General features: G+C 46.9%; 1 protein-coding gene across 2 annotated transcripts in view; it reads right to left on the reverse strand.

The window, feature by feature from the left end:
* The window catches only part of Hk (potassium voltage-gated channel subfamily A regulatory beta subunit hyperkinetic), a 45256-nt gene that overhangs the window by 13915 nt on the left and 15612 nt on the right, over positions 1 to 15729 (reverse strand). For both annotated transcript variants that reach the window (XM_077653795.1, XM_077653797.1), the window contains exons 2-7: positions 6554 to 6695; positions 5456 to 5584; positions 5008 to 5051; positions 4764 to 4801; positions 4047 to 4126; positions 3105 to 3149 (exon numbers count right to left, since the gene is read on the reverse strand). In XM_077653795.1, the coding sequence (XP_077509921.1) occupies positions 3105 to 3149; positions 4047 to 4126; positions 4764 to 4801; positions 5008 to 5051; positions 5456 to 5584; positions 6554 to 6603 (386 nt within the window). In that variant the 5' untranslated portion in view covers positions 6604 to 6695. The remainder of the gene's footprint in view (positions 1 to 3104; positions 3150 to 4046; positions 4127 to 4763; positions 4802 to 5007; positions 5052 to 5455; positions 5585 to 6553; positions 6696 to 15729) is intronic.

Raw genomic sequence — 15729 nt, forward strand, 5'->3', positions numbered from 1 at the left:
AGGACGAATTTTTTTTAAAACTACGAACTATCTATAGAAGCTGTATAGCTTTCCTTTGTAGTCGTATGGCTACGCTTGAGTAGATGCGAGACTATCCTCGTAAATTAATCATAGCGAGGTTCGTCATTTACAAAGCTTCTTTTTTTTTGCTTTTAAAAATGTTTAACCAAAGTGAAAGACAACCTTATTCGTTTCCTTTATAAACTGCTGAATATAAAACTGGAGAATTTTTTTAGCCTCTTCAGAATTTGAGCGCCTCCCTCGCACGCTGCCTCGATTCACCGTCAGGTCAGTCGGAGACTCGCAAGAGAGCGCATTGTCGGTTGCGCAGTGCAGCTCCCACCTCGCCCTGCACACGGCCGCATCAAGGTCGTCCTTTGTTAATGAATTCACCTCCCCATCCCGAAAGCAGAAAGTGCGCTCTATTCCAAGCCTCGCTCGCTTTGGCGGCGAACGACATTTCTATTCTCGCGGCGTCGGAACGACTGCGCGCCCGATCCGTCTCAGATTGTCTCCCTCGGCCGGCAACGAAGCCGCGCCTTCATTAGAGACACAGTCGGCGGCAGTCACCTCAGCGCGGGCCGGCATGTCGAAGGGAAGCGGCCTCGGCTTTGTTGTAAGGAGGCCACGCCAGGCGCGCGTTGCATAAATCAGCCGTGAAGAGCATTGCGATGCTGAGACAAAAAGGAGAGAAATTAGCCGGGACGCGGGTGTCCGCGGGCTCCTTGGGTGGCGGCGCCGAAAACGCGTATAGAGGGTTATCCGCGGCGTCGCGCGAAGCGTAATGGCTTTGCCTCTCGTAATCGGCATCTCCAGGTACTCGCGCTAGGCTTAGCGAGATTTTCCTTTCTTTGTTATAACCTAACGGACTTAACTAACAGACTATAGGTTGACGTTGGTGTTGAGATTGTCGTTGGGTAAACGGGGGGATTGGCTGGGCGTTTAAATCTGCCCTTATAAAAATGGTCTCCCGACACTCTATAGACTTCTTATAGACTCAGTTGCCGTCCTACAGATATTTATTTTTGTCTATTAATAGTCGATTGACAAAAGTCTGCAAATAAAAGTGTATGGCCATAAATCTATTGATTGTCTATAGGACATGTATTGCCTATATAGACTGCCTTCTAGGGTTCGTCTATACACAGACTATAAACTTTATAGACATAAGTCTATGGACAGTCTATAGACTACCTAAAGTTGTTTTTCTAAGGGTGCCGGCAATTGGTCCATCGTAGCGATACATTAAAGAAACATTAAGAAGTCAAACCATTACTGTTCTCAGTAAAAAAATGATTCCTTGGCTTTTCGCGGGCATGTCTGAAGTTTATCCGGCAGTAAAAAGCGCATTTATATCCGGGAAAAATTGGATTTAAAAAATTTTTCCCGCCACCAGCCGACTCAGACTCGCGACGCCCTTTACCGCAAAGGAAGGTTTGGTTTGGTTTATGCGGGTTTAACGTCCCAAAGCGACTCAGGCTATGAGAGACGCCGTAGTGAAGGGCTCCGCAAATTTCGACAACCTGGGGTTCTTTAACGTGCACTGACATCGCACAGCACACGGGCCTCTAGAATTTCGCCTCCATCGAAATTCGACCGCAGCGGCCGGGATCGAACCCGCGTCCTTCGGGCCAGGAGGCAAAGGAAGGGTTGCAACCGTTTTTGAAGGCAATGACGGTGTTGCGTTGCCTCTGGGATACGCGGTATAGCGGCATCGACGCACACAGTTTAGTTTCGAAATAGTCAGATGGTGGCGACATCCCCATTTTGTTTCTTGATCGTTTGTAGCTAAACAAAATCGTCATTTTCCGTGAGAGTGTGGTCTTTTTGGGATTACTCCATATTACCCTATCAACACAGGCCAACTACAGTTCGTGTTCAGTGTCCCTTTAAACAGTAAGTCTGTGGCTTAGTTCTGTGACTTGTCAGATCTCCGCCTCCTCACACACAGGCACCGACAATGATCTCCGACTTCCACTGTCACCGTCTGAGGAGACATCTGAGGCGACAGTTCTGCGAAAGCAGTTGCGTTTACCCTCGATGATGCTTTTTACTTTAATGAATGCTTTTATTCTAACCGATGATTATCGCACGCGACTGAATTTTTCTGTAGGGTGAAGGTGAGCGAAGCTGGGTGAATGGGATTGGCGCTTTTGGAAGGTGTAAACGAGGAAGGGAGTCTAAATACGAAGGGATTAAAAAGGGAATAAGCTGTCTTTTAGCGCACTCCCGTCTATAAAATGAAGTGGTGCGCTAGAGGACAATTTACTCTCTTTTTACTGGCGTATTTGTGTTTAGTGGATGGTGCTTATGAAGGACAGCTGGGTTTCCCACTGTATCTCTGAATTCGATTTCGTCGCGGCTTTTTCCTCCCGCGGTTGCGTGTGCTTCTCGTGGGTGGTGGCTTCGTGGAGAGTGGAGGAAGGTGGTCTTTTGATGGGTGCCTCTTCTGGCGGGTAGAGTTGGGTGGATGCGGAGGTGGATCAAGTGTGCACTGTGAACATGATTACTCTTATATGAGAGTAAAAAGGCAGTGAGCTGGCTTCTAGCGCGCTCCCTTTTATAAACGGGATTCTGCTAGAGGACAGTTTACCCCCCTTTACTCCTTTCTGTTCAGAGCGTGGCGGTGGTTACGTGAGTAGCATTCCAAGCAAAGGGGTGCAGTGGAGAGTTTTCTAATGAGTTGTGCTTCCAATGAGTGGCGGTTCACTCTACAAGGCTGCAGACAGATGCCGCAATCTTCGCATTGTGAAACTAGCTGGTACTGCTTTCGCGCGAAAAAGAAAAAAAAGGGGGGGGGGGGGCGGAATCAGAACCCACGCAAAAGCGGCGCATATCTAACACGACGCCACTCGTATCGAGAACAATCGGCGCTCTTTTAGTGCGGCGGCGAGCGAAAGAAGCGCGCTCCCCCGCTGCATTATTGCTTTCTCAGCGCGAACACAGGGTGGGGCTTCACGAGAGCCGGCCCCGTTGCATGCAGTCGCTTCGGGGAAAACAATGGAGTCGGGTGAGAACCCCGGCCGCTTGGAGTCGGGCCAGGGAGAGAGGGGGAGGAAATCGAGGATGAGGAGAAGGCGAGGAAGGGAGGAGTGGCCACCCACCTCCAGCGTTTCTTCTTGAGCACCTTGCCAAGAACCACCTCCGCCCTGTAAGCACAAACAACAGGCGGCCACTTTTACACTCTTCCCCCCCCCCCCCCCCCCTGCTCTCTCGCTCGCCCGCCACAGAGGCACGGGAGAGTTGTTCTCTTATATTAATATCTTTCATTTTTTTTATTTTTCACGTCATTCTCGTCTTCGAGACGCCTCCTTCTTCGCAGGCGCGAACAACGGCATCCATTGTGCCAGACCGGGAAGCGCGGCGCGGGACAGAGAAAGGAGGGAGGGGGGGTAACACAGAGACAGAGAAGGAGAGGGGGCAATTTAGGGGTAAGAAGAGAGGGGGGGAAGCAATGCCGAGAAATTAAGGCGCTGGCGTGAGCTACATCGCTGTGCAGCTGAGCGCATGCATGCATGCGCTGCAGACGTGCGGCTGTCTCGAAGAACGGTTTTTTCCCCTTTTTCTTAGCATTAGAGACGGTCGCGTAATGCTGTGATAGACACTGTAACGACGCGAGTGCTATTTCTAAGCGTTTGCTTTTCACTCTAAAACGAAAACTGCGGAAAATAGAATGTTTGCTGTGCTCGAGTTGTAGTAAATGTTTCGAGGCGCGTCACTTTCGCTTGCATCGGTAATGTACTTGTGCTATGAGCTGTGCTGGAAAGGCTTAGCTGCGCTAAGAGCATCAAATATAGGAGGATTGTGTTTGCGCACGCCAGTTTCACAGAAAAGTTGCGGATGCAGAAAAACGAATTTTACGAAGCATGCGTGGCATCATGCGGCTTCAGCATGAGGATACTATTGCGCATGTGGTAATTAATGCAACTGAGGATGCAACTTATACCGAAAACAGAAACGTATTCTTTAAGCTTTTCAATTGTTTCATAGATCGAGCGTAGCAGTCGTAATGGATGTAGAAACACGACAAGAGAGAAGTCACATACTTCCCTGCGGCGTAGATGTCTGCCGTGTCGAAGACATTGATGCCATTTTCGAAGGCAGCCGTCACGATATCTTCGGCCACCTGCGAAGGCCCGATTGGAGCAATTCAACTGCAGCAATAACGACGGGTGGACAGATAGGCCAATTTGACAAACGCTTTAAAAGGTATGCTCTTCTTATCTTTTAAAGACTGCGCGACAAAGAAAAAAAAAGTTTGGCTTCTGACGTGCTCTGTTTTCATTTTTTTTTGATGACTACAATGAACGGGAATTTTCTATCAGTGCGTTGTGATAAAGGCGTTCAAAGTGCAAAGTGAAAAAAAAAAATATCCGAAATAATAATAGGATATTTTGTGTTCTAGGAAGGAAAGAAGCAAGGTACCAATTTCTTCTGGTTCCGGAAGGCATAAAAACATAAAGTTGACCGAGTAGGGCTCGTTCGATTTTCAGAAATGAATTCAGAATGTAAATGCGGAGAATAAGTTTCCGTCCGTGAACCCAAGTTTGGGACCACCTATCACGACACCGTTATGGCCAGTGACGTCACAAAAAACGAAACAATACCCTCGAACAACGCACACGTCATGATAAGCAGCACAGAATGCCCTTAAAAAGTGATCCTTCGATGGGCATTTTCGTCGCTAACAGTTCAATAAAGGAGAAAACCTTAGTGATAAGAACGGACAGGCGGCGAAACGACGTCCGTTTGCGATATCTCACCTCTTCTGATATTAATGAGCCGAATGTTACCCAAGTCCCTGAAAAAGAAAAAAAAACGCACGCTCAGTCACTCTATAAGACAAAGTCGAGCAAGCGCATCCGTTACTATGGGGATCCCATGTATTTTATTCAAGGTGAAATATTCACAGAATTTTACTGCAACGAGTATATCACTTGAATACTGCACGTCCATCGCATGGCCCCTGGTTGCACTTGTATAAATTAAAAATACAAACACGCTTACCTAGCCCAATATTTGATACGCGTAGTCCTGATTTTCCAAGGTTTCTGCGGCGAAAAAAAAAGAGAATGGATGTAAGCGCGCCAATCAATGAATAACGAAGAGATTTTTGTGGCATTTCGTTTTTACCGATTTGAAACCGAGTTCAGAAAATGAGTATACATGCAGAAAGCGGAATGGTTAACAAAGCGACATCAAATCCTAGCGTTTGGCTACTCAGACGAAGTTGGATAAACAGGGGGGTGTTTAAATATTTCTTTAGAAATTCAGGGTATGCCTAGAAAAGAGAAGTGGCCGCCGGCCGCGGTCGGGTTCGAATCCTGGCGCTCCGGATAAGTAGCCGAGCGCCCTAACCACTGAGCCATCACGGCGGGTTCTTATGATATTCAAATATTCAAAATTTTTGCCCAAGAATGCTGTACGTGGAAGAACCCGATGACTGGCCGCCCACCTGTAGCGGATGGCTGGCGGTGCGAACGTGGAAACCTGCCGCGTCGGTGGCTGGCTGGCCAGCACGGAGCTGCCACTGGACAACGTCCCTTCGTCCAGGCACTCCAGGCTCGCCATGGGAGCGCGGCAGCTGCGGAGAGGAACGCCACTAAAATGAGCACGTGCGTCGACTGTCCTCCTTCCGATGGTCATCGTTCTCATCGCCAAGGCTGAAGCTGATAACGTGGCTAAATCTGTTAGCTTACTTATCTCCAAAATCGGACCGTTTTAATGAACACATTGAAGAGTGACACTGAAGGTCTCAACACATGAGCGAAGATATGCCTAAAAGGGTCCGTTCTGCAGAGTACCGCTTTGTTTCGAGAGCTTTCAGTATTTGGATTAACGGCAAGCCATCTCTTTCCTGCGTAGGGTTTTATCATCGACTCCATCCCTGAATTCTTCCCTTTAGCATCGACGCCCTCGCTAAATTCATTGCCCTGTAAAGCATGCTTTTTTGCAGGCATAACAATTATGTGGCAAAGCGCCGAGCAAATTAAACGGCAAATACTAAGTTTAATAATAATAATAATTGTTTTTTTAGGGAAAGGCAATGGCGCAGTATCTGTCTCAAATATTGTTGGACACCTGAACCGCGCCGTAAGAGAAGGAATATAGGAGGGAGTGAAAGAAGAAAAGAAGAAAGGGGTGCCGTAGTGAAGGGCGCCGGAATAATTTCGACCACCTGGGGATCTTTAACGTGCACTGACAACGCACAGCACTAAGTTTAAAAATGTGTTTTCATCTTCCATGAATAAGCGGACTGCGTCAAGGTAAACTGTAATCACTACTTGTGCCTTAAATTACTACTCTAAGTGTAGCGAGAAACAAACTGTCGTGCGCACTCCCAAGTGTTAGCGGCACTGGCTTTCTCGTTCACAGAGTAAGACCATCGTAGTTTTCACAGGCTGTGCGTCGACATCATACTTGAGACTCAAAAAATTCTACAGAAGCTGACGATGATGATGGCACCGGTAGACACAGCGCACGATAAGTTTTATAGAGGCGTTGTCCACGATACCAGAGCGAGAGAGGAAAAATCAAACGAAGAGGGCCTCACTTGTTCTGGATGAGCGCATTGGTGAGGTTGTGCTCGCTCTTGACACTCATGCAGTCCGAGTCGAGGGCCACGTACTGCTTGCCCAGCTTGGACGTGCTCAGCGCCGAATCAGCGTGCACGTCGCCCACCAGGCTCGGAGACTCTGCGCAAGGAAAATAAAAACAACGAACAGGTCGTCCTTCTCATCGACTGGCTCCCATGCGATGCTTCACTGCATGACAAGTTCTTTCAACGCTTGCTATATTAAAGTAACTCTGAGGACCAATAGAAGTAGACCTGTATCGATAACGGCAGTATAACGTCAAGGAGATCAGCCTCGCCGGAAACGGAACTCTTATAAGCCAGAAAAGACGAGGAAACGCAATACAGGTGTCGCCATCACCGGCCGATTTCGCAAGTGAACTGCGTGCGTAGACACCGAAATTTAGAAGATTGCGGTGAGGGGCTAGTTGGTACGACATCATAAGGTTAACGCTAGCTTTGATGTACAGGTGGATCGCCTTCGGTCTGCCGGTTTTCCGCTGGCCCTCCTTCGGGGAGTTGCCGAGTCCCTGTTGAAGTCCTTCTGCCCAAACTCAAAGCCTCATGGGGCGGATGCCCAGGAGAGGCGGAAGTGTGAAGTAATTTCCTATGTTCACAGGGTCTCGCACGGCCTGAAGAGGGCCGCCGGTAAATTCGGCGTAGAGGTCCTTTTTTCGGCACCTTTCAAGCTGTCGCGTTTTTGCAATTTGGTCATACCAGATAGGCAAAAGAAGATTGAGTGTAGCACCAACCACAGGAACAAGTTTGTGCAATGCAGAGTGAATGTAATCTACCAGATTCCGCTGAGCTGTGGTAAGGTGTACGTAGGGCAAACTGGCCGATGCATCATCATTAGATTATTAGAGCATGCCAATTCCTTACCTGATTCTAGAGGGCAGCATCTGCCTAGGCATTGTAAGATCTGCAAGCATGACGATAAAGATGGCACTCCACTTTTCGGCAGGACTAAGATTATCGGACACGCGAGGGACAAAAAAAAAGAACGTGAAGTTACCGAAGCCTTAGAAATCGCGAGTTTAGGGCCTGACAAATGTGTTAGCGAGGCTTCCATACACCTGTACCACAAGGAGTTGGAGTTTCTTGGTTTGACGTGATGATTATGGCTTTTGTCTTTGCTGTTGGTGCGCATACGCTTTGTTGTCGAAGGAAGGAGGCGTTGGTGCAATAAACCAGGGATTAGTCTGGGCTTGTCTCATGTGTTTCTTCTCTCTTGTCCCGACTTTTTTGCGCAGTTATTCATTGTTTCCATAACACCGAAATGTAAGCGCGGATCTTAGAGGCTGTTACACCGCCATTCACTTAAGAACGGCGGCAGCCACTCCTTATAGGTATGGACGTCATGACTTTGAATCTAATAGCGAGAAAATTTTAAAATTAAATTTTCTGAGCCATAAATCGTCTTTTGCGGCCAGACAAACTTTAACATGCCACGAAGGAGTCATATAAGCAATTTTTACCGAGAATAATAATAAGGTGGAGTTGTCCTTAGTGTTCCTTTTAAGAAAGGTAGGCCACTTTCTCTATGTTCATCGGTGTCTGGATTCACTCTGACGTCACAGGATCACGGCGTGAATGGCAGTAGGCTTGCCGAAGTTCAGTTCGCGACCGTGGCAGAGAAGATGGCTTGCTCGGTGCAGCACTCGGAAGAACTTCTCGAACATCACCGCGAACGCGAACGTAAGCCGAGCTGTACTTTACTATGCTGTACTTTACTATGTTTTTTTATTTCTAACCTATTTTGCGCAAACTTCTGTATTTGATCCCCATTACACAATGCCTCTCCGGAGGCCTGTAAGGTATCTGTAAATAAATTAATGAATAAATAAGTAAATAAATACGGAAGGGCCCGGAGCTGCACGCCCGTGAAGGAGCGGAGTGATGGCGTCAGCGGTGAGGGGGCCCTGTTGTGCTAGCTCGCGACGCCGAGATGATGAGACAACGGCGTCAAAGTGCAGGAAGTGAGCGCACGCCAAGTCGAAGCCGCCGAACGCAAGCGACAAGATAACCACGATGGTGCAACTTTGGGGTTTGAGTGTCATTTGAACGCCTATCTGTTCTGCTTTGCGTGTTCAATCGCCGAGAAGACTCTCAAAGATGCTGCGACTTTCAGTGGAAGCTATGCGCTTAACCGCATGAATCGCTGGTAGCGTCACAGCAAGGCGAGGTTAAGCGAAACTCGCGGCTTCCTTGATGGTGGCGCCTCCGTAAGCATTATTTTCTTAGCGTCGCCTTCTGGCACGCAAACGGTGAGCTCCAACAACCGCATTCCGTTTTTCAAGTTGAACCGTGGTGTAGGTATAACAAGCTTGAACGGCAGCGGTTAAGCCCCTCTTCTTGCATATGCGCATTTTACGTGAGAGCCCATCATCACGCTTCGTATTTTGGAGGAGTGTTCCCTTTGCGTTGTTTTTATCATCCACTTTTCTTTACGTGAAATCCCACCGTCACCTAAACTACTGGACTCACTGCTTTCGTGAATATTAAAGAAATAATAACGATAACGGCTCCGCATCCGAGATCCGGCCTTTATGAATGCACCTTTTCTTAAGTCCGTTGGCTCAAAACCTATTAGAGGGCTTTAGAATATGGGTACTCTATCTTAGCTATGCACCAAACCGCCCAGCAAGAAGTTCTTCTAGATTACTCTATCGGTTAGGGGGAAAAGGAAATAGCGGGGTCCCAGTGCGCATGCGCAGAACAATTGCAAGAATGATGTTATTATTCTGCGCGTGCGCTTTGGCGCCCTGCTTTTTTGTCAACTCCCTTCTCGGGCACGGTGACCTGGATAACGGGATGCGGCATCTTCCCCAACCCAGTAGTCTGCTTATATATATTTTTATCTACTGGCGCCTCAAAGTGCTGTCGAGAAGACTATACAAATAGCGTGTCGTTGCATTCAAGCAAAGGAATACAGAGTTAGCGGCGAGCACATCAAATTTCAGGACGTAAATGCAGTGCAGCTTCCATTTTTATCGCTGACATGCTTTCTCCTTCGCCCACTACACTCACGCATCCTTCGGTTTGAGAGTTATTCTTCAACAACATATGGCTTCTCTTTCGCCCCGCCCCTTTCTTGCACCCTCCAGACCTCATTTCCACATAAATGGTGCCCGGTTTAGCCGAGAGATTGAGTCACGCACGCAGCATGAACATGTACGCTTGGTGGCGTACGAAGACATAAAGCTGGACAGCTTATGCACATCCATTTGTGGTACTCTTTCATACACAATGGCTCGTGACAGTAGCTCAGCAGCAGTTTATAACGCGTGCATGGGGAGCACACCCCACTACAGCGGCATAGTGCGTTGGTTGCCTCTATCTTCCGTATGTACTAAGGGGTCCGCCCAGACACAGTTTCCTTTCCACTTCGAACACGCGTTACATCAAGTTGCACGCGTCTCCGCGCAAGCCACAGAGTCTTGAAGACGTATTCTTCTGCCAGCATAGTTGCGCGTTCGGCTGAAGTTGCGAGCAATTATTTCTTCCCTTCACACAAGCTGTATTTGTCCCGCATGTAATAAATGCAAATCAAACGCTAACATCGGTAATATTTGTAGAGATGCCGAAGTCGCGTCACTCAAGCAGGAGCTAAAAGGCTGCAGTGTGCCACAAAGAAAACATTGGACGCCTTCTCGCTTCCAGATTTGGAGAAGCTTTCGAGCTCCAATTTCGACAACGCTGCGTGAAGCAAATAAGGCTGAGCACTTACACAATATGCGCCCTATGCATAATCTCGCTTTCGGAGGAGAAATCCTTCCTACGCAGCTTTCTATAGAGATATCGACTTGTGCTTCCTGTACGAGCCGAAATTTTTGTTGACCTAGAACCGCCCCGGCGTAAAGACGAGCTTGTTCGACGGCTGGGTGATCGAATAGATTTTTTATATTACTCGTTTATCTCTCGTGGATAGTGGCGGCAGCGTTACTGAATAAGCCTTGAAAAATGCTGCGATGGTTATACAATGTGTACATGCTTTAAAATTAGTGGTATTGTGGATATTGTATGCACGCCGCGTTTAGCAACAAACTTAGTTGTACATCGCAGAAATAATTAGCATATTGAGGGAATAACGCGAGTGTCGAAGCTTCGTAATTATCCTGCCCTTCAAAAATGTGTTCCTCGGCTTATTATGATAATTTAACGAGTCAGGGGGGATAAATTAGCGTCGAATGCACTTAGCCTCCGGCGAAAAGCGCTTGCTACGATAGATACTTAATTACGCTATACTGTACGTGCACATCAACTGAAATACTTGGGGGATACTAGAACACATAGAGCGGTACATATCAATATTATTTCATACACTTGGAGATACTGCAGCGCACTGCCACACACAGAGGTATTTTTACTAGTAATATATATATATATATATATATATATATTAGTAGACAAGGTAAAGGAAACGAGGGGCTCGTTTGACAAACATATGAAGGAAGCCAACAGTCTGCGAAACCAAGGTGCATAGGGGAATTTATCTGGTTTTTTATTTGTGGTGCTGATTAGTGACAGAGTAATACTTCGATTAATTTGTCGCTTCAAGAAAACTACTTATAAGGCAGCAGAAAAAACAACCGTGCCGCCGGGCAGATCCGAACCAACGACCTCCGAATATCGCGTCCGGTGCTCTACCAACTGAGCTACGGCGACGGCTGTCTCCAATCTGCTGCTCTCGTGAGTATTTATGTTTATTGCGTGTAAGTGAACCTTGAGAGTGTTGAGAGGGTGGCGCTGGTGCTGGCGTTATATATATATATATATATATATATATATATATATATATATATATATATATATATATATATATATATATATATATATATATATATATATATATATATATATATATATATATATATATATATATATATATAACGTGAAATATACAGCGTATAAAATTATCAAAGTTGTGAGCAGGAAGAAAGAAGACACGTTCTTTAGCATATGCTACTAATATAGCCGTGATTGAAGTTGGTTTCGTTCTGCCTTATCTAGCCAACTTTTGAAAAGCGAGCTCAGCAAGCACTTACAAAGGGATTAGGCTCATACTTACTCTGCAGCGCACTGAACCGTTTCAGAGAAACGTGCAATCCACGCGACTTCAACAAACGAGAAAAAAAATTAAATAAACACAGACAAATCATACGACTCTATTGCAGAGCAGCCAACCTACACTTTCGCGTAAACAATGCTTGCTGTTCTAAATACTTAAACAACCTTGTTTTCACTTAGTCTCCAGGACGAAGAAATAGTCCTGGAAAATTCATGACGCCTCTTGCATCGTCGCTGTAGTGACCTAATGCGAAAGATTCTGATGGCCATGCATCCCTAAAATACTCAATAATTCGGAGTAATCGTCTCGTCAGACGACAAGATACGGCCTTTCCTTAAGCCTTTTCTCCGTGGCTAAGCCATACACATATACTCACTTCCATCAAGCCTGCAACAACAAAATAAATGTCGTATCAAAATGGGCTTAGGTTTAAAATCTAAACATTACACCGAACCTGCGATGACTCTAACTTCCGTATAAAATTTAGCTGTCATGCTCGAGAACAAGTTTTATCATGCGTTTAAGGAAGAAAAAGCACTATATAAAACGAAAGTCAACGCGATGGAGAAACGGGGAAATTCATCCCTCTGCCCCGAATCTGCCCCCGCTCGCATCTATAATACAGCGATGAGAGCGCGCGCCGGTTACTAGGCGTGGCGTTGGCGCGGGGTGGCAAGGATCAGCTCCGGTGTCCGGTAAACAAATAGGCGGCCTCCATAAATGATGGCACTCTCGCGTGGCGCCCCCTAGCGCCCGCGAAACGAGCGACAATACAGTACGTGCTCCGGCGGGCTTCGGGCAGGCTTAGTTGTGCTGCTGGACGCGCTCAGGAGAATATATATATAAAGCTTCCGGGGGGATTCGCGTCCTGCTTGAAAAACGTGGGTCCGTCTGCAGGCTGCGCGGAAGTGCGTGTGTCGGCGCCAAATATTGGCTCGTGCCACACATTGCTTGCTGCGTACGAACCCAGCAAGACACTAAAGACAGAACGAAATCCTGTATGTTTTTCTTGGTTTTGTAGTTTGTGCAAAGCGTTATTTGGGGAGGCGACAGATGGTAGTTATATAGGACGGCAATGAGGAAGGAAATACCTGCTTGCGCCAAGCAATGGCCTGCATTATTCTGAAATAAATAAATAAATAAATAAATAAATAAATAAATAAATAAATAAATAAATAAATAAATAAATAAATAAATATGAAGACGCGGTGAGAAGTTACGCTGCAGACAAATATTATGTATAAGTTTCAAAATTACATTAGTTTTTAAGTAAAAAATATAATCAACGGCTCTCTAACTGAACTGAGTAAACGGCTTTCTCCCGTTTGAGTTCGCAGCGCACAATGGCCAATCCGCCAACTCGTTAGTATGTGTCGCTCCAAAAAAGGCCAACAACAAAGACAAAAATGAGAGTAGTATTTGGTATTCGTGTACGTAAAATGTAGACTTGCGCGACAGGTGAACGGCTGGATAAGGTGTAGGGCAATAAACGAAATAAAAAATATAAGTGGTTAGGGTTTTAACGCAGTTAAACCGAGTAGACTTGCAAAAGCATGTGTTCGTTCTTCGCCTCTAAAGTCTTTCTGGCATCTGCATGTGCACGCAACCGCGTTTCTCGGTCTTTATCTTCTCACACTTTCTCCACTCGGTGGCAGCTGGCGCGACGCCCTCCTCACATTGGCTGCAGCTGGCGTGATGCCCTCCTCTTATTGGCTACAGCTGGCGTGACGCCCTCCTCCCATTGGCTGCAGCTGACGTGACGCCCTCCTCTCATTGGCTACCGTCTCATTGGTGTTGTCAGCATTTTGATCGGCATGTTCATTTGGGTTTTCTCTCACCAGTCTATGACCACTACACTACACTTCTTTCCTTGCCGGCTGCTGACCCGAAAGACGCGGGTTCGATCCCGGCCGCGGCGGTCGAATTTCGATTGAGGCGAAATTCTAGAAGCCCGTGTACTGTGCGATGTCTGTGCACGTTAAAGAACCCCAGGTGGCCGAAATTTCCGGAGCCCTCCACTACGGCGTCCCTCATAGCCTGAGTTGCTTTGGGACGTCAAACCCCATAAACCATAAACCAAACTTCTTTCCTTGCACACATCTTTCTCATGTGGTAAGCATTACCTCTCCTGCTAGCGTGGCTTCGCTACCGTGACTGCTCCGCTAAATAATTTTTCCTCAAGTACCAGGCATTGGTAAGCTTCTAGAAATTCTCTGCCACCTATTAATTGGCTTTCATACTATGCAGTGACCGTGTCCGCATTACATGTCGAGTTTAAATGAATGTCCGCTCCGTGACACGATGGCTGACTCTCAGAAAGGCTGAGTGCACTTCCAGAGTAGCTGTCGCTGGGCCTCTATATTCTCTAAAAGCACTGACGTCACAAACGCCAATGTTTCCGAGTATCATCCGCTGTGATTGCGGTCGTCTGCGGATCCACTAAAGACGGCACACATCATGGTTCTTGCGAAGGTAATTCCTGACGCAAACATACGCTTTTTCTTCGAGGCGTGCATTTATACCGTACATCGTAGCATGTAGCATTTTGAACGATTCCTGTCGACTAAAATTTTTGTTAACAAAACCTTGCTGACATGTGTTTCGAAGGTTACAGGCCAAAGTGTAATAGATTATCTGACTGCGCTGTTTATTCGTGCGTCGTCGTATGTTAAAAAGAGCGGGTTGCCGGCACTTTTCTCCTTAAAGGCAAACATTTTTTCCCCCGAGATAGGACATGTATGACGTACCTTTCGATAAAGAATAATAGTGTTGCCAAGAAATGTAAGCGTTCCTAAAGCAGTGTTCGCTGCACACGAATATTTTAATTTGCTACCAGCCCAAGAGCTAAGTATATACGCCTCTGTTGAAACACGTGTGAAAGGCCAATGTGAAGAACGTTGCATTCCATTTTGACACTGCACAGAGCTGCATGAGGAGTGAGGTTTAGCATATGAATTCTCACCACGCCATTAAATTCAACCGATGGTTACGAGCGACGCCCAAATTGCATCATGAAGACACTTGAGAAATTGTTGTATTGAACCTTAGAGTGCATAAAAACAGTGACGGAGCATCCGCATCGCTTCTATGTTGTTTTAGGTGCTTAATTTTAGGTAAAGAACTGAGAGAATAAGTACAGGCGGCTCATGGGCGTACGCACACGTAGTTTTATGTGCCGCTATGCACAACCCTACTCAAGGCGGCGAAACTCTGTCGGTTTCACTGGAAGCCAATGCATTTTGTATTCCTGACAAAAAGGCAACGAACATTAGCTTTAACAGAGAGTAACTGACAACAACTTTGTATACCGCTGTACTTAGAAAAGTGGCGGGAGTTTCCTTCCTTCCTTCCTTCCTTCCTTCCTTCCTTCCTTCCTTCCTTCCTTCCTTCCTTCCTTCCTTCCTTCCTTCCTTCCTTCCTTCCTTCCTTCCTTCCTTCCTCCCTCCCTCCCTACCGCCCTTCCTTCCTTCCTTCTTTCCTTCCTTGCTCCCTCCCTCCCTCCATTCCTTCCTTCCTTCCTTCCTTCCTTCCTTCCTTCCTTCCTTCTTTCCTTCCTTCCTTCCTCCCTCCCTCCCTCCCGACCTTCCTTCCTTCTTTCCTTCCTTCCTCCCTTCCTCCCTCCCTCCCTCCCTCCCTCCCTCTATTCCTTCCTTCCTTTCTTCCTTCCTTTCTTTCTTTCTTTCTTTCTTCCTTCCTTCCTCCCTCCCTCCTTCCTTCCTTCCTTCCTTCTTTCCTTCCTTCCTTCCTTCCTTCCTTCCTTCCTTCCTTCCTTCCTTCCTTCCTCCCTACCGCCCTTCCTTCCTTCCTTCTTTCCTTCCTTGCTCCCTCCCTCCCTCCATTCCTTCCTTCCTTCCTTCCTTCCTTCCTTCCTTCCTTCCTTCCTTCCTTCCTTCCTTCCTTCCTTCTTTCCTTCCTTCCTTCCTCCCTCCCTCCCTCCCGACCTTCCTTCCTTCTTTCCTTCCTTCCTCCCTTCCTCCCTCCCTCCCTCCCTCTATTCCTTCCTTCCTTTCTTCCTTCCTTTCTTTCTTTCTTTCTTTCTTCCTTCCTTCCTCCCTCCCTCCTTCCTTCCTTCCTTCCTTCTTTC

Source organism: Amblyomma americanum, chromosome 2 (genome assembly GCF_052857255.1).
Source record: "Amblyomma americanum isolate KBUSLIRL-KWMA chromosome 2, ASM5285725v1, whole genome shotgun sequence".
Classification (NCBI taxonomy): domain Eukaryota; kingdom Metazoa; phylum Arthropoda; class Arachnida; order Ixodida; family Ixodidae; genus Amblyomma; species Amblyomma americanum.